The sequence below is a fragment of the Molothrus aeneus genome, chromosome 13, assembly GCF_037042795.1.
Source record: "Molothrus aeneus isolate 106 chromosome 13, BPBGC_Maene_1.0, whole genome shotgun sequence".
Classification (NCBI taxonomy): domain Eukaryota; kingdom Metazoa; phylum Chordata; class Aves; order Passeriformes; family Icteridae; genus Molothrus; species Molothrus aeneus.
In genome coordinates, this window is record NC_089658.1 from 10,716,039 (window position 1) to 10,730,429 (window position 14,391).

General features: G+C 43.0%; 1 protein-coding gene across 1 annotated transcript; it reads right to left on the reverse strand.

The window, feature by feature from the left end:
- Positions 1–705: 705 nt before the first annotated feature.
- FSD2 (fibronectin type III and SPRY domain containing 2) lies at positions 706–13,528 on the reverse strand. The gene is made up of 12 exons (XM_066558991.1): positions 12,755–13,528; positions 12,580–12,675; positions 11,292–11,525; positions 10,063–10,085; positions 9,052–9,173; positions 7,912–8,067; positions 6,955–7,089; positions 6,059–6,212; positions 5,536–5,669; positions 3,816–3,948; positions 1,695–1,871; positions 706–958 (listed from the first exon to the last, which is right to left on the reverse strand). Exons 1-12 carry the CDS (start codon positions 13,526–13,528, stop codon positions 706–708), a joined length of 2,391 nt encoding a protein of 796 aa, XP_066415088.1.
- Between the last annotated feature and the right edge of the window lie 863 nt (positions 13,529–14,391).

The following is a 14,391-nucleotide window of genomic DNA, read 5'->3' on the forward strand; positions in this document are numbered from 1 at the left end:
AAAATGTTGCTTTAGGTTTTTCTACAAGGACAATCAAGCACTGCAAAAAGCCTATCTTTTTTTCCCTGGGTGAATGAATGAGAAGCATTCTGTAAAAATTTGGCTTACATATGAGACTGGAGTGCAGGCTTGGGTATTCCAGCAAGTCCCACTGGGTATGTGTAGGCACAAACATAGGGGTGGCATATTTGATTATCTTGTGTCACAACAAGAACACTTGATTGGGAGATCAGCTTCATGACTGGAGTGTTTTCAGCTCCAGCAGCTGTACAGTGATTATGCCTTTTGCTATTTTTGTTTTTCTTTGAGTTTTTAGCTCTTGAGTAGACTCAGGAGTAGAATTAATGATTGCTTTGGAACTGGGGAGTTCCCTAGGCTTCAGGTGGATGTGGGGGGAGCTGTGATCCAGCTGCCACTGCTGTGTGTGGTGACAGCATCACCTCTGAGAAGGAAGGTGTCCATTTCTAATGAGAATTCTGGGATGTTGATGGCTCTTTTGACCACAGTGGCTTTTTGCTAAGATCCTTCCCAAGAGGATGTAAACTCCTAAGAGCTCAGGTTTGGCAGCTGGTTTGGGTCAGGGTTGCTTTGCTCTTACTAGGGGGAAACCGCTGGTTCATAGGGAGTGTGATGGTGCAGTTAATGCTGAAAGAGGGCATTGCTCAGGGCAGGTTACACAGGGGTGTGGCAGCTGCAGAACACAAGTTATGGCAGGGCAGTCCATAGGGGTGTTGTAATTCCAGTGTGTATCCTTAAGATACCAGGTGTTTCCAGTGCAAAGCAGGGGTGGACATAATGCTGGAAGTGTGAGTTGAATGAGTGAAGGTGCTGGGCAATATCTGCATTGAAAAATGACAGTCTGCAGTTCTCATAGTCCAGCAGGATGCCAATCCTTCTGGGGGGAACAGTAATTCTGACGTCAGGTGTCATCCCACTGTGCAGGAATTCATACTTGTGCCTGCAGGCGAGAAAAACAAAAGAGCTGAAGGTACCCTGGCTGCTCTCAAAGGGAAGCACTTTGTGCACACAGGTGCCCAGGTTGCTCATGAGAGTCAAAGGCAGTGGTGTTGATGTACCATGTCCAGGGGAGAGCCAGCAGTGCAGCTGAGGCAAGAGGGAGCTGGCATTTCTGCAGGCAGATGTGACATACTGCCACAGGTAGGACAGAGATCAAAACCAGTTTGGTTTAGCTGGGTTTAGCCACATTATGTAGTTTCTGGATTACATAGATCTATTACTATCTTCTCACTGAGGTTTTGGTAATGTTTACAGCTAAATTCTGCAACTGATTTTATTCAGATTTGTTCCTGCAATTTCTTGTTTCAATGTGACAATATCTCATTTCAATGAGAGAATGTACCACAGAGACACCTTTCAGCTTGATTCACTAGCACCCTCTCAGAGTCAATAGAAATGGATGCTTTGGATGGATGCAAATCTGCCAAAACACAAGTTCTGAAGCAAGGAAGTTGGGCAAAATAACCCATGCCAAATGCTGCTGAAACACCCTAAAAAAAGCAGGAGGATTTGCTTAAGCAGTGTCCTTCCAACACTAGTTTACAGGGACAGCAGTGGAATGTCAGAGGCCCCAGTGCCCGGTCTGAGCTGATACAAAATCTCTGTTTTCCCTGCTGCCCTGCCTGCAGGTGTGAGAGTATTTCCTGTTGGAGACCTGCAGCCTCCACAGCCCTTACCTTGAGGGTGTGATGATGTGCCTCATGCACCAGGATGAGTTGTTTGCCCCCAGGTGACCATGTCTCGGCGTGTTCTCAAAAGCCACACCAATTCTGTACTCTGTATCTTCCTCAACTTCCACCTCCCAGTAATGCTTTCCTGGAAATGGGATCAGACTGCCCAGGATTGCAATACATCTGTGGGAGACAGACAGGAATATGTGTTTTGGCAGGGCCTTTCTATAATTCTCTTTACAGTGTTTAGATATGTTCAGGTATGTATATACCTGGACATTACATAGCAATAAACAAAAGCCACTTCTGCTGTCACCTTAGTGCAGTGTGGATTTTTGACTCCAGTGAAATCCTCACACTGAGGAGCTGACACCCAGCCTGCAGGTTTCTTTGTGACACCTGCCCTGTTCTTACTTGTTGGTAGCTTTGCAGAAATGAATGCCCTAGGCACTTCCAGGAAGATGGAGAACAGCATCCCATAGTGCCTGGGTTTTCTGGGAAAGTTAATGCTTGTTAGAAAGAGAGTGCTCTAGTGAACTCCTGCATAGCAGAGGAAAAAGTACAGATTTTGCATTTTCTTTCCCAACAGCCCAGGGTTTTGAACATCACTCACCATTGGAACTGAGCACTGTGACAGCATGAAGTTCCTGGGGCAGCTGGGGAGGAGGGAACCTGTCTACACTGCTTCCCTCTGTGTTTGGAGAGATTAGGAAGAATTGAACACAGTAGGAGAACTTGTAATATGCTGGGTACCTGGGCCATGAAATGTATGATAGGAACCATGCAGAAAATAACTCTTTTGAAAGTTGTGTAGTAGAGACAAAGATAATGTACTACAGAGAGACCCTTCAGCTTGATTTACTGGCACAGTCTTGAAATCAAAGGAACTGGGTGCTTTGAAGATGCAAGTCTGCAAAAACACAGGTTCTAAAGCAAGAAAATTGGGCAAAATAACCCACTCCAAATGCTTCTGAAACACTCTTAGGAGAGCAACGAGTCCTGTAAGCTTACACCTCAGCTTTTTCTTAGGAAAAGTACATGGTGTATTAGCTGTTATTGTCAAGGGGGACAGCAGGTTTCAAACACACACAACTTTTATGTTTCTATGGTAGTGTGTAAAGTTATAAGTTACAAAGGAAAAGGATGTTGCTGGCAGACACAGAGGTCTTCTAGGCAATGCTGAGAGGGAGCTGCACTCATCATTTGGAGGCTGTGTTGCTACAGCCTGAGAAGGAAAAGGAATGATGCAAAATGGATGGGTAAACACCAGTGAACCATAGTAATGAGAGCTGCAAAGCCACCAAGGCAAACCTGAGCTGCAGTTAGGAAATACATCAGCAACCCAAACTTAGGAGACCACACAAACTTCAGAAAGAAGAGTTTGCCATGTAACTTCCTTGGGAATTTTTGGGGGTTTTTTCCTTTATTTTCTCTTTTTCTTGCTTTTTTCAGTATCTTGATTTGAAGAAGATTTGTGAAAGTTCATAGTGGTACCAAAACCTCAGCCTTTGAATGAGATGAGTGCCAGCTCTGGCTGTTTATGTGAAACATAAAAGCATCCCATAGAAGTGGGATGAAATCCCATTTAAGATTACCATGATGGCTTTAATGAAAAGGATCACCAGTCTCCCAACTCTTTTCTATCAGGCCCTCTAGTAGCACTGCATTTCCATGGAGGGAATAAATTGTAGACTTGTATAATCCTGCAATGCCTGTCCTAGTTATGTGGTTTTGACTGGAAAATACATTTTGGCAAGCTTAGTCTCTCACTTCAATGGCAAAGGGCCTAATTCTTTTTGAAAGAATTGTTGGTCCAAATAGTATCAGTTATATCTTTCAGCAAGAGGTAAGTTTTCAGATCCCTCTCCTTTCCTTAGCATTTTTTATGGCACCTAAATACCTGTTCAAATTTAGCTCAATGTACCAGACATGTAAGTAGGCTTGTACATAATTGTGGCTGCTGTATCTGTAATCCTATTTAAGAACTTGCATTAATTTCCAAGTTCCAAAGAGCAGCTGGAGAGAGAGATTTCAACTCAAAAAATTAATCAGAGCTGCTGAAAGCCCCATTAGACATTTCCTGGCATCTGTTAAAAGAACCAAAGAAACTGAAATGCCCCTGTATACCTTGTAAAGCTGTTATCATAGACAGGCAGATCACACTCTGGGTTTTCCAGTTCATCACATGAAATGGTAAATCCATCATCTAGAATTGCCAGTAAAGGATGAGCTGTGTCCTCATTAAGGTAGAAGCAGGTGCCTGAAAGAGAAAATGCCTAAGGATAACTCCAATATCTCCTTATAACATTAGAATTGCAGCAAGGATGTGATGAAATGTTATTTGGATCCACAGAAAGATTCACCAATGCTCTATAAAGAATCTATGGCTGGCATTGAGAGGACAAGATCATATTTTATAAATTTTTCTAATAAATGTTTGTTTTACAGCTTAAGACTGTTTAGTTTCAGCCTGGTGAAAAGCAGGGGACTTAGCCTAGTTTTGAACCCTACCAGGGCTCAAAGCTGCAGGCATTGTGCAGGAAGTAGCTATTCAAAGATGAGGAATCCTCCCTGCAATGGCCTGTCTGGTTTCAAGTAATCTATTTTTAATCACTGAAAAGAGAAAGGGGGTGTAAAGGACTCTCCATGGCCTCACCCATCCCCATAAATGCTGGGCAGTTTGAAGAGAAAGGATCCCTCATGCTTCAGCACCTCCCTTGGCAGACCAGCCCTCAGAGAGGTAAGTCCAGCCCAGGATAAAAGTGCTTCTGCCTTTCTTCCTGCAGAGACTTCACAGAGCAGCTCTGACACACAGGGGCCTGAGGAGCAGCCACCATTGGCACAGCTGCTGATTGCAGTTGGTGCTTGTTTACCCACCCCAGAAAGGATCAAAGGCCATTCACAGTGTTGGAGGTGGGTTCTTGCAGCCAACAGATCAATTTGCATCAGCTGTTTGCATAATGTAGACTCCAAGAAGATTAATCTCCCTATGGTAATCCCAAATGAAATCATTCTAATCAAACTGCAAGTTACTTCATTGCAAATACAATACAAACAATGACAGGGCAATTACAGGCATGTGCTGCTGAAAACAAACACATGCTGTGCAAACAGAATGGGCAATTTCAAATATTGAGTTTGATTTAAGCAGTTGGAATACACACAAACAATGGTAACACAATGACAGTTTTCCTCTCCAGGGATTTAAGGATGAGCATTTCTTTTCTGTGGTGCCACTGCTGTGTGGCAGACAGGTTTTTTACTAAAACATAACTTTGTGTGGTCATCTTGCTGAATAAATACAATTTTCAAATGTCTCACAGAAGGTAAGGGTGGAAGAGACACAACAGGTAAGGTGTGAGTGGCATGGGAGATGTGAGATGAGCAGTGAAGTTGCAGTGTTGTTGCAGCAGTGATGAAGGTGAGCATGGATGTCTGGTAAATGGCTCTAGAAAGTGCTGTCTCAGCCATGAATTCCAGCAGCAGCTTCATTCCATGCTAATCTCTGAAGTAAAACTACACTACAGCTTTCCTCACTGGTGTGTCAGTACTTTGCAGGCTGGCAATACGTGGGTGTTGAGTTGACACTGTCTTTTAAAATGTTTAGAAATTAGTAACTTTCAAGTACCAAATGCACCAGACAGCAATAATATAAATTACAGAGCTAAAGCAATGCACTTATTGTTACGAGAAGTTGCTTTTTTCATTCCTAAAAGGTTACCAAGGGTGTAATTAGATGTAAGAGATTAGGATTTGGTCCAGAGGCCATTGAAAGCAGCAGGAATCTTTCTGTTAAGACAACAGATGCTCCAATAAGCTGCTGGAGTTGTTCCAAGCTGTACAGTACCTGTGGTGTGTATCAGGACAGGTTCACTTCTTTCACTGGAGCCACCCAGGTTTTGGGCTCTGACACAGATGTGATACTTTTGTGTTGGCTGGAGGTGAATTAGGACTTCACAGTTAGGGATCCCAACAATAGATCTACAGAAAACAAATCCATGGAAAATGACAGGGTAGAAAACAAAGGTAGGCCTTTGAAATTATTTTTCTGAGCAACAAGGAAGACATTACACTTCAACATGTCTTGTAACCAGTCAACAACATTTTATCTTGTACAATTGTCAGTAGCAGGGCAAGAGAGAGTCTGTCACAGACTGCAGATTTTTACATCTGCTTCTGCCCTTTTCCATACCCATAATTCTCATGTAGTAATTTCTGATTAACATTTTACAACTATTTTTACTAAGAGAATTGTTTGTAAATGTAAATTCACCAGAAGGTCACGGGTCCTTTCTTAGTCCTATCTGATGCCACACAATTGAAATGGTTTCATCTCTACAGGCCATGGGCTCAATAGAAGAGTAACTCACTCAGTAATAATATCATCATTTTCTTCATCTGTCAGCTTGGACAATTCAACTGTGTAGGAATCAACAGGGTTAATGTCTCTGGATTCCCAGCATACCAGTGCTGCATTTTCACAGCTTCGGATCTTTTTATTCTTTATGATAGGTGGTGAAGGAGCTAAAAAGCAGAAAAAAGAACAATTCTGAGCTGTTGCTTGAAGATGTTTGCAAACCATATGCTTTGAAGACAAACAAATAGAAACATGTTGTTTACTAATACTTTGTAGGTAAAGAAACCTGCTTCCCCAATGGACAATAAACAGCAGGTAGGGTAATTAACAGTACTATTTAAAGACTTCATTTAGTCTATAAAGGTCCCAGGAGAATTAAACAGAGAAGTAACATAAAGACTGATTACACAACTGTTTTCTATCATTAGTTTTATCTTTGTCATAGAGGTGCATCTCTTCCCTGCTCTGAGATGTCAAAGATATCTGGAACAAGCACTTGAAGGGCTCACACTGAATTGCTCAATCTGATGTCAGGATTTCACAGAATGTCCTAGACTGAACTGCAGTTAAAAAGAACAGCATAACAGGTGAATCCACAAAATACCTATAGGCCAATGAAAGGAGAGCTGGGATTTATCTGGCAGAACCAGGAAACTTGAACCTTATTCACAGCTGGTCTACATGCTTGCATTTAAGTAAGTTATTTTGTCTCTCTGCTTCTGTTTCTGCCACTCTAAAACAGGGATAGTTGGCATGACAGGCTCTCCAAATAAAAGCAGGGAATTCCCATGAAGTCAGTAGGCTTACATCAGAAGAAAGTGCCCGGAAAGTATTACTTGCATAAAATTCAGAGATGATTTTGAATTTCACTATGAAGGTTACAAATTTGTATGAACAAAATATTTTTACCTGTTACATAAACTGCTCTTTCACTTGGTGGACTGATACCGGAGGCATTTAAAGCACTGACCCAAAATTCATACTGTGTATTTGGCAACAGATCAGTAATGGTGCAGTATGTTTCTTTGACTTTTAGTGTATGCTCTGAAATGACAACAACAAAGCATTTACAGTGCCTTTACACACTTGCCCACTCTTCCCCAAAGCTGCATCACACAGTGGAGTTGGGGTGCATTGTTTTGGGTGCCGAGTTCAGGAGAGCTCCTTGTGCTCCACACCCTTTGATCAGCTGTCAGGCAGTTTCACAGTGCCTTCCTCTAAAGCTGCATAAATCAGATGGGACAAGAGCTGAAGCTATTTTACTGCTCATTTCTCATTCTTCATCTTATAAAATTTGGATAGTGTCTGCTTATCTTTGTCAACTGGCCACTGGCACTCTACTGGCTTCCACTTTTGAAGGTTCTGCAAGAGCAGTATTAGCAAAGGCAGTTTAGTCACAAGGCTGAGACATTTTGGTTCTGTGGTTTTTTGTGTGCCTGTGCATCTTAGGGAGTTACAGACTATTATTAGCACTAAGATAAACTGTAAAATCATCTGGGGGTTTCAGTTGGAGTGCTGATGATATGATGATTTGCTCTTTAAAAATACTATGATTTAAAAATACATGATGCAGCACATGTTCTAATGCAGTGCCCACCCTCCAGAAATCCTCATGACTCCATCCACTGTCCCCTTCCCATTCCTGCTATCCCTGCTGCTGCCACATCCTGTCTTTGCCCGTGTGATGGGTCCTGCTGCAGCTGGCAGCATGGCAGACCTGGCAGGGGAAGAGGGACAAAGCAGATGGTGGTGGCAGATATGACAGTTTTGGTGGCAGACAGTGCACAGGGCATGCAGAGGCACTTTGGCATCAGCTGGCTTTGCCAGTGGAGGGCTGAGGTGTCCCTTGGGCCCCAGCCCCCTTACCTGCTTGCCCATCACTGTGCCTCTCATTGCTCACAGGTTGGTAGCACAGCTGGTAGCACTCCACAGTGTCATCCGAGAAGAGGCCCCAGCAAACTCTCAGTGAAGTGCCAGTTGCTGCATTGGGAGCCTGGGGGTTGATCACAGGGGCACAAGGAGCTGCAGAGGAAAAAACAGGTCAGTTTTTGAATGTATAATCATGGTTTGTTGTACCTCTCCTCTCACAAAGGTGTTTGCACAAAGCCTTGGCACCGAATGGGGTCATGTTCCTCCATTCCTCCCACATGGAGAAAAGTCAGGAGCTGAGTCTGCAATTGCAGATAGTAATCGGGTCACTGATGTGTGAGAACTAGTCTTGATTCAAAACAAAGTCAAACCAATGAAATAAATAAACCTCAGCCTTCCCCTCCTCTGAGGGTTGCTCCAGTGAGCCCAACATCTGCCATGCCAGGACTCCTGCCAGCCACCCAGGGATCAGGGAAAAGCTGTACAACAGGGAGCATCAGCACAGCCAAACAAGTACCAAATGCTGTTTTGTGTTAAGAAAACACAGTATTGGGTGTAAAAAAAAATAATGTTCTTTCTGACCATTTGTGATGCATCAGAAAATATTTAAAATGTTAGGCGATTTTTTAGTTATTTAAAATTTGTTTATGCTGTGCTGTCTCCTGTGGATTATGGGGGAAAAAATGCTTGCTAAATAACAGAGGAATAAGTCACTGAAATCTGTTTATCAAGAGAAGCGGGGTAAGTTATTTGAAGCAGTCTGGGGTTCCTCTCTATTTTGTTCAAGCAACTAAAGGGAAAGAGAAGATATCACTAAGTGTGCTTGACCCCTCAACAGAAGGAGGTAATCTTCATAAGTCTTCTAGGAAATCATCCAGCAAGGAAGTCCAATTTAGCAGTAATTCTGGTAATTTTATATTGAAAACAAATGGAAAAAATTTCCAAAAATATCTTCCACTGTCCCTGTATATATAGGCAAATTAAAAAAAAACAAAACAACAACAACAACAAAAAACTAGAAGGAAAACTAGGGACAAGTTAATTCTGCCTTTGCAGATCTCCTTTAAAAGAAGAAATGTTTAATACATATCCTTAAATGTAAATAGGTGTGAAATAATGATCAGTTAGGAAGAGTACCTGGAATAGCATTAATGGAGTTCATTAGTTGTTCAACTTCAGAGACATCTATGACCCGCTCTTCAAAGTCTGGCAGTGTTGAAAGCTCTAAATTCACTTCTTGCTTTAAGAATTCTTCCAGCCTGTAATTGTAGGGGGAAAACAAGAATGTCTAATTGGAAGTACCATAGTGTTGGAGGTATCTGTCTATGAAGCCTATTTTTAAGAGAATAGCAGACTCCAAATTAACATCTATTTCTTTAAAACACAGTTTTCATAGCTGTACAAGCTCAGACTCCTCTGCCTGTAGCTTGGAGATTCGTGGCCATCAGTGCCTCAAGATGCCAAAGAGAGCGGGGGAGTGGGGTGTGCCCAGCACCTCCCTGTGGGAAGCACCCTATTATCTCCATTGCTTCCATTATTTTGAATTTACACTATTACTAATTCATGACCTCATGGCTCTGGGTGTTGTAAATTTGAAAGAAAGGGGTATCTTTTCTCTGTGCTTTCATGAACAATAACAGTCAATTAAGAGGGTGGTTTTTGCCTATGATTTAGTGTGCCCTAAGACTTCTTCCAATTGCTCCAATATTTTTCAGTATCTGTTCTGAGCTCCCACAGCTTGACTTTCTACCCCACTATATTAATGCATAAATAAGCCAGTTACAGTATAATTAGGGAGCTCAATTTTAGTCTCATTTGGATCCAGACTGGTTATTTCAAGAGCTTTAGCAATCCTGTTTCTCAGTGAAATTACTTCCTTATGACTAAGCTGAAAACACTGATTTATTCAGGCTCTAACTCTCCTTTTGGATTTCTTGAAATTGGATCCAAACAAGTTTTGAGTGTTAAGTTTCTTAGAGCAACTTTTTCTGATGCACTTTAAAACAAAAACACTAAATATTTCAATAGCTCTAGTGGCTTAGACAACATTTGTGTGCCTGAACAAAATCCAGAACACACAAGCATCTCCAATAACCCATCCAATTAGCAGGAAGAAATGTGACACAAAATCCCAGACTGTGATACTACCTGTCAACCATGGTTACTGCTGCCTGTTGGAAAAAAAGGACAGAGTGTTAGAGGTAGAAAAGTCCAGAGTCAGACTACATCATGCTGTTGACCTGTCTGACACAAATTGCCCCAAATGCAATACTTGGAGTGAAGTAATTGGCTCTCACCCAACTCTGAGAACAAAGGCAGCCCTTTCTACTGAAATGGATAGATCTTGGCTGAATTTACAGAAAGATAATGAGTGTCTGCCCATCTAGACTTGAGACCAATTCCTCCCTTGGTTGTCCAAAGTGCCAACAGATCCCTCATAAACAGAAACCCAGATCAGCTGGGCAGAAGAACTCATGAAATGATCTGTGCTGGAGGGAGTCTGAGCAGTGCATGTAACTGGAAGACAGATGTACAGTCCCAGGAGAAACCTAAGCCCCTGAGAGCTCAAGACCAACATTCACTTTTTGATGAATAATGGTTCTTAGGGGCAATATAAAACTGTTTACAAGCTAAGGAGAAAATAAGTTTATTCCAGAGATGGGAAAAGTCAGCTTACGAGAAGAACTCAGCAGGCTGGAGTCATAACAAACTGACCCACAGAAGTACACTGGTGTTATGACATTTGTTTGTTGTCCAGCTCAGAAGTTACTGTCACTGTGCTACAGAAATGCTCCCACCCACCTTAGTCACAGGACAACTCAGGTGAGAGCAATCTCATCATCAGTGAAAATTCTGATTTTTTTCTCCAATTATTTTTCTACCTGCCAAAGAAAAATATCTTCTTGACACCACCTCAAGAGTGGGATTTCATCCATCACTTTGCAGGAACTTTTTACATATTTCAGCTGAACTTTCCTCCAAAATGAGCAAGAAAAGGAAACATCTTCCTAAGTGTTTACATCAGCCTGCCTGCTGTGAGCCCAGAATAGAGCAAGAGAGCTGAGCCTGCACAAGGCAAGGAACACTAAGTGCTTCCAGAGTTTCCCCAGATAAGCATTTCAGCAAGATATCTTCTCTCTGAACCCCAGTGTGACTCACAAATGAATGAGCATCCAAATTACAAACTTCTGCTTCTGCATTTTGCCCCCATTGTGTTGCCCTCCTAAGTCAATGCCACCATGCCAAGCACGAGGAGCAGTGACAGCACTATAGACTGAGCATCCCAAATTCTCCTTAGCAATAAGGCTGCTTGGCACTTCTCAGACAGGGACTACTTGCAAGCAGCAAAAAGCACTTCAACAGTTAAAACTCTTTACCTTCATAAATTCAGCTTTGTCATTTTCCAGGAAAAGCTCCTGGGTTTCATCTGTCAGGTCCTTGCAGGTGTCAAGATGTTTCCCACAACTGACCAGCTGCTCATATAGAGCTTCCAGCTTCTGCCTCTTCTCTTCTCCCAGTGCTTCCAGCTGCTCTTCGTACTTCTGAGCAAGCACTTGCACTGCATCATTGTAATGCACCTCAAAGTTCTGCTCCTGCCTCCCAAAATTTTCCTGCAAGATATTTGAGGGTTTGTACCTTGGCATCAAGCCTGATCCACAGGTCATGCAGAGGAAAATCTTACTCTGGTTTGCCTAAACTTCTCCTTACCATAGAGGTAATATGTCATGTTTTAATTCACAAAACTAGGACACAGTACCAGTACACAGAAGCCGTAATTTGACTTATGTGCATTTTTAGGGGTTTACTCTGATCATTCACCCCCCACCAAAGCACAAAAGTGTTGGATTTTGTTCCAGACATAAGAGCAACAGAAATTACAGCAGAAACAATGATGTAAAGCAACCTAAACCCAGGGAGCACAACTAGGATATATCCTAGCCTTAATCTCAGAAGCATTTCCACTAACACAGTGAAGCACATCCTTCCACGAGAGAAACCATGGCAACTCAGTGGGATCCATGGATTTGTGCTGAGGGAGCTGGGTAGCTAATGCTGCTATCCTCACTCACAGCTGGAGAAAGCATTAGGAAGGAAAATTTAAGGAGCAGGCAAGTCAAGGAGCAGTCCCAGCAGCTGCTCACTGTTCAGGCACCAATGTCCTCCTGTGCTACATGCAGCAGAGAAAAGACTGCAGTGCCTTGAGTTATTGCTTCAGTTTGAACTTGCTGCCAGCTGACCTCCTTCCCCTGGGGCCAAGCTGACAGCAGCCAAGTGGGAGCACAACTCTTGAAGCAGCTGGTCCAAGGATTTGCCTGGATCTGACACTTCTGTGAATGAAGCTGAGGGAACACAAGGGCTGCACTCTGGATGGACTAGTTAGATCACAGATCTTTGGCCATTTAAAGCTAAGATGACTTGAGTGGGGGTGGCTTTATTCCTGAATGCAAACCTCTGTGCAAATTATAAATGTGGTTTTACTAGCCCACTTAAAAAAATCTTTAGGATGAGTTTTCCTGAGTACTTCAGTCTAGACAACCCCAAGATAACTCTGTGCTCTTTTACTGTAAGTACCCACCTCATTAACAACTGAATACTGTGAATGTCAGTATGACAAAACTGTTTAACCCCACTACCATAAAGTTAGCCCAAGAGCAAATGCCTTACCTCTACAGTGATGAAGATTTCCTCCAAATGGCTGGCAACATTTTCCATCTGAGCAATCTGTTCTTCCAACTTGCACATGTTTTTATGGATCTCCTCCTACAAAACACCCAGTGTGATTCCTACTGTGTCTGAGGACTGTTTTAGAGGCACCACAGTACACCTGTGTTACTCTCACCTTTTCACTTTCCACAGCACTGGGGAGCTGAGCAACCTCGTGGTCCTTGTGCTCACCAAATAGTTTGTCAAAAGCTCGGATTGGTATCTTGCAGGTGGAACAAAAAACATCTGCTGCTTCTTCCTCTTCCTCCTCCTCCTCCTCCTCTTCCTCCTCCTCACTGACAGCCTGACTGTTCCACTCATCTGACATGCCACCACTGCTTAGCCCCCCTCTGGACCATATGCTGCTCTCAGCCTCATCATCTGCTCTGGCTTTGCTCTGATTTTCACCTTGAGAAGCCTCATCAGGAAGTCCTTGTTGCTTTGTGCTTTGACTTAGATCTTTCACTGAAGAGTTGCTTTTTGATATGTTATATATGGAGCCTTGTAATCCTGCTCTTTCTGTATGAGCTGGTGGCCATCTGCTCTCCACCTTCTCCAGATGTCCTCCAAGAAGCTCAAACTCTTTTTCTCTATCCTCATCAAGTCCATACATCTTAGCCAACTCTGCAACCTCCTTTTCCAAGTCATAGCCAACTTCTTGTGGGCACTGAACTTTTTCACTACTCAGTGCAGATTCCCTTCTCGTATCCCCCAGAGATCTGTCTCCTCGACCAGAGGGCTCTTCAGGAAAGATATCAAACCTCTCCTTTGATCCATAAAGATCCATGTGATAAAAGATCAGACCTTCAGTCTCAGTGTCACTAGGCTCTGGGACTGGTGGGGAAGCTGAGTGATGTCGTGACTGGCTGCTGGTCTCATAGTCCCTCGTGCTGCCAGATCTGGATGACATTGGTATCCTCAGGGAGCCTTTTGAGATTATGAGACTCAAGCTTGTAAAAGATAAGAAAGATCTTTAGCTACATACTTAGATATCAGGATTGAGTTTTTCTTGCTAAAAAGTATATGGATAGAATAGGTTTGGCTGAGGACTCCTCAGTCCTGGAGGTAGGCATGGGAAAGACTCACTCCCTAAGTGAGGCTGCTGAAGGGAAGCCACAGGAAGCTTGTTTTCTTCTCACCTCAGTGCAAAGCACAGCAGAGAGCTGTCTCTGGTGTGCATCCTCTTTTCTGAGTTTTTTACCTCATCTGTGACCCTGATGCCTGATTTCCAACTGTAGAGCAGTCCTGTCCTCAGATAAACACTGTCACTGTGCTTCAGGCACAGTTAGTGCTGTTCTGTGCAATTGGAAATGGCCTGGTTTGAAGCCTGCTCACTCTTCAGCTGCTGTCAAGCATGTTTTCTGAACTGTCAGTCAGGCAATAATGTAGAATGTCCTCTGTTGTGACCACTGATGCCACAGAACACACTAATAACTGCCCTGGAAAGTCCTGTTCTGTATTTTTCAAGTTGCCATTCTTAATACTGAAACTTGAGTCAAGGTTCTGGGTCCTTTCTAAAAAATATCACAGAAAAAACATACTGCCCTTTGGGGCTTCTCGTGTGCTGTGGAAAATACACATTTTAACATAAAGCATCCAGTAACTAGGGAGCAAGGCGGGCCATTGGCCTATGGAATGAGAGATGCCTGCTCTGACCCAAACCTTGCACATTTCGTGCATTCTCTGCAAGGAGGGAGGTGTGAAAAGAGCATGTGCACGTGACATGCAAAGCTGTATGATAAAGCAGATGCATGTGGGATAACATTAAAAGTG

Coding starts and splice junctions, on each gene's coding strand:
- FSD2 (XM_066558991.1), bottom strand. CDS start 13,528: ATGTCATCCAGATCTGGCAGCACGAGGGACTATGAGACCAGCAGCCAG. Junction 7,090..7,911: donor GCACAGTGATGGGCAAGCAG/GTAAGGGGGCTG, acceptor TTGTCATTTCAG/AGCATACACTAAAAGTCAAA. Junction 3,949..5,535: donor TGTCCTGATACACACCACAG/GTACTGTACAGC, acceptor TTTCTCTTTCAG/GCACCTGCTTCTACCTTAAT.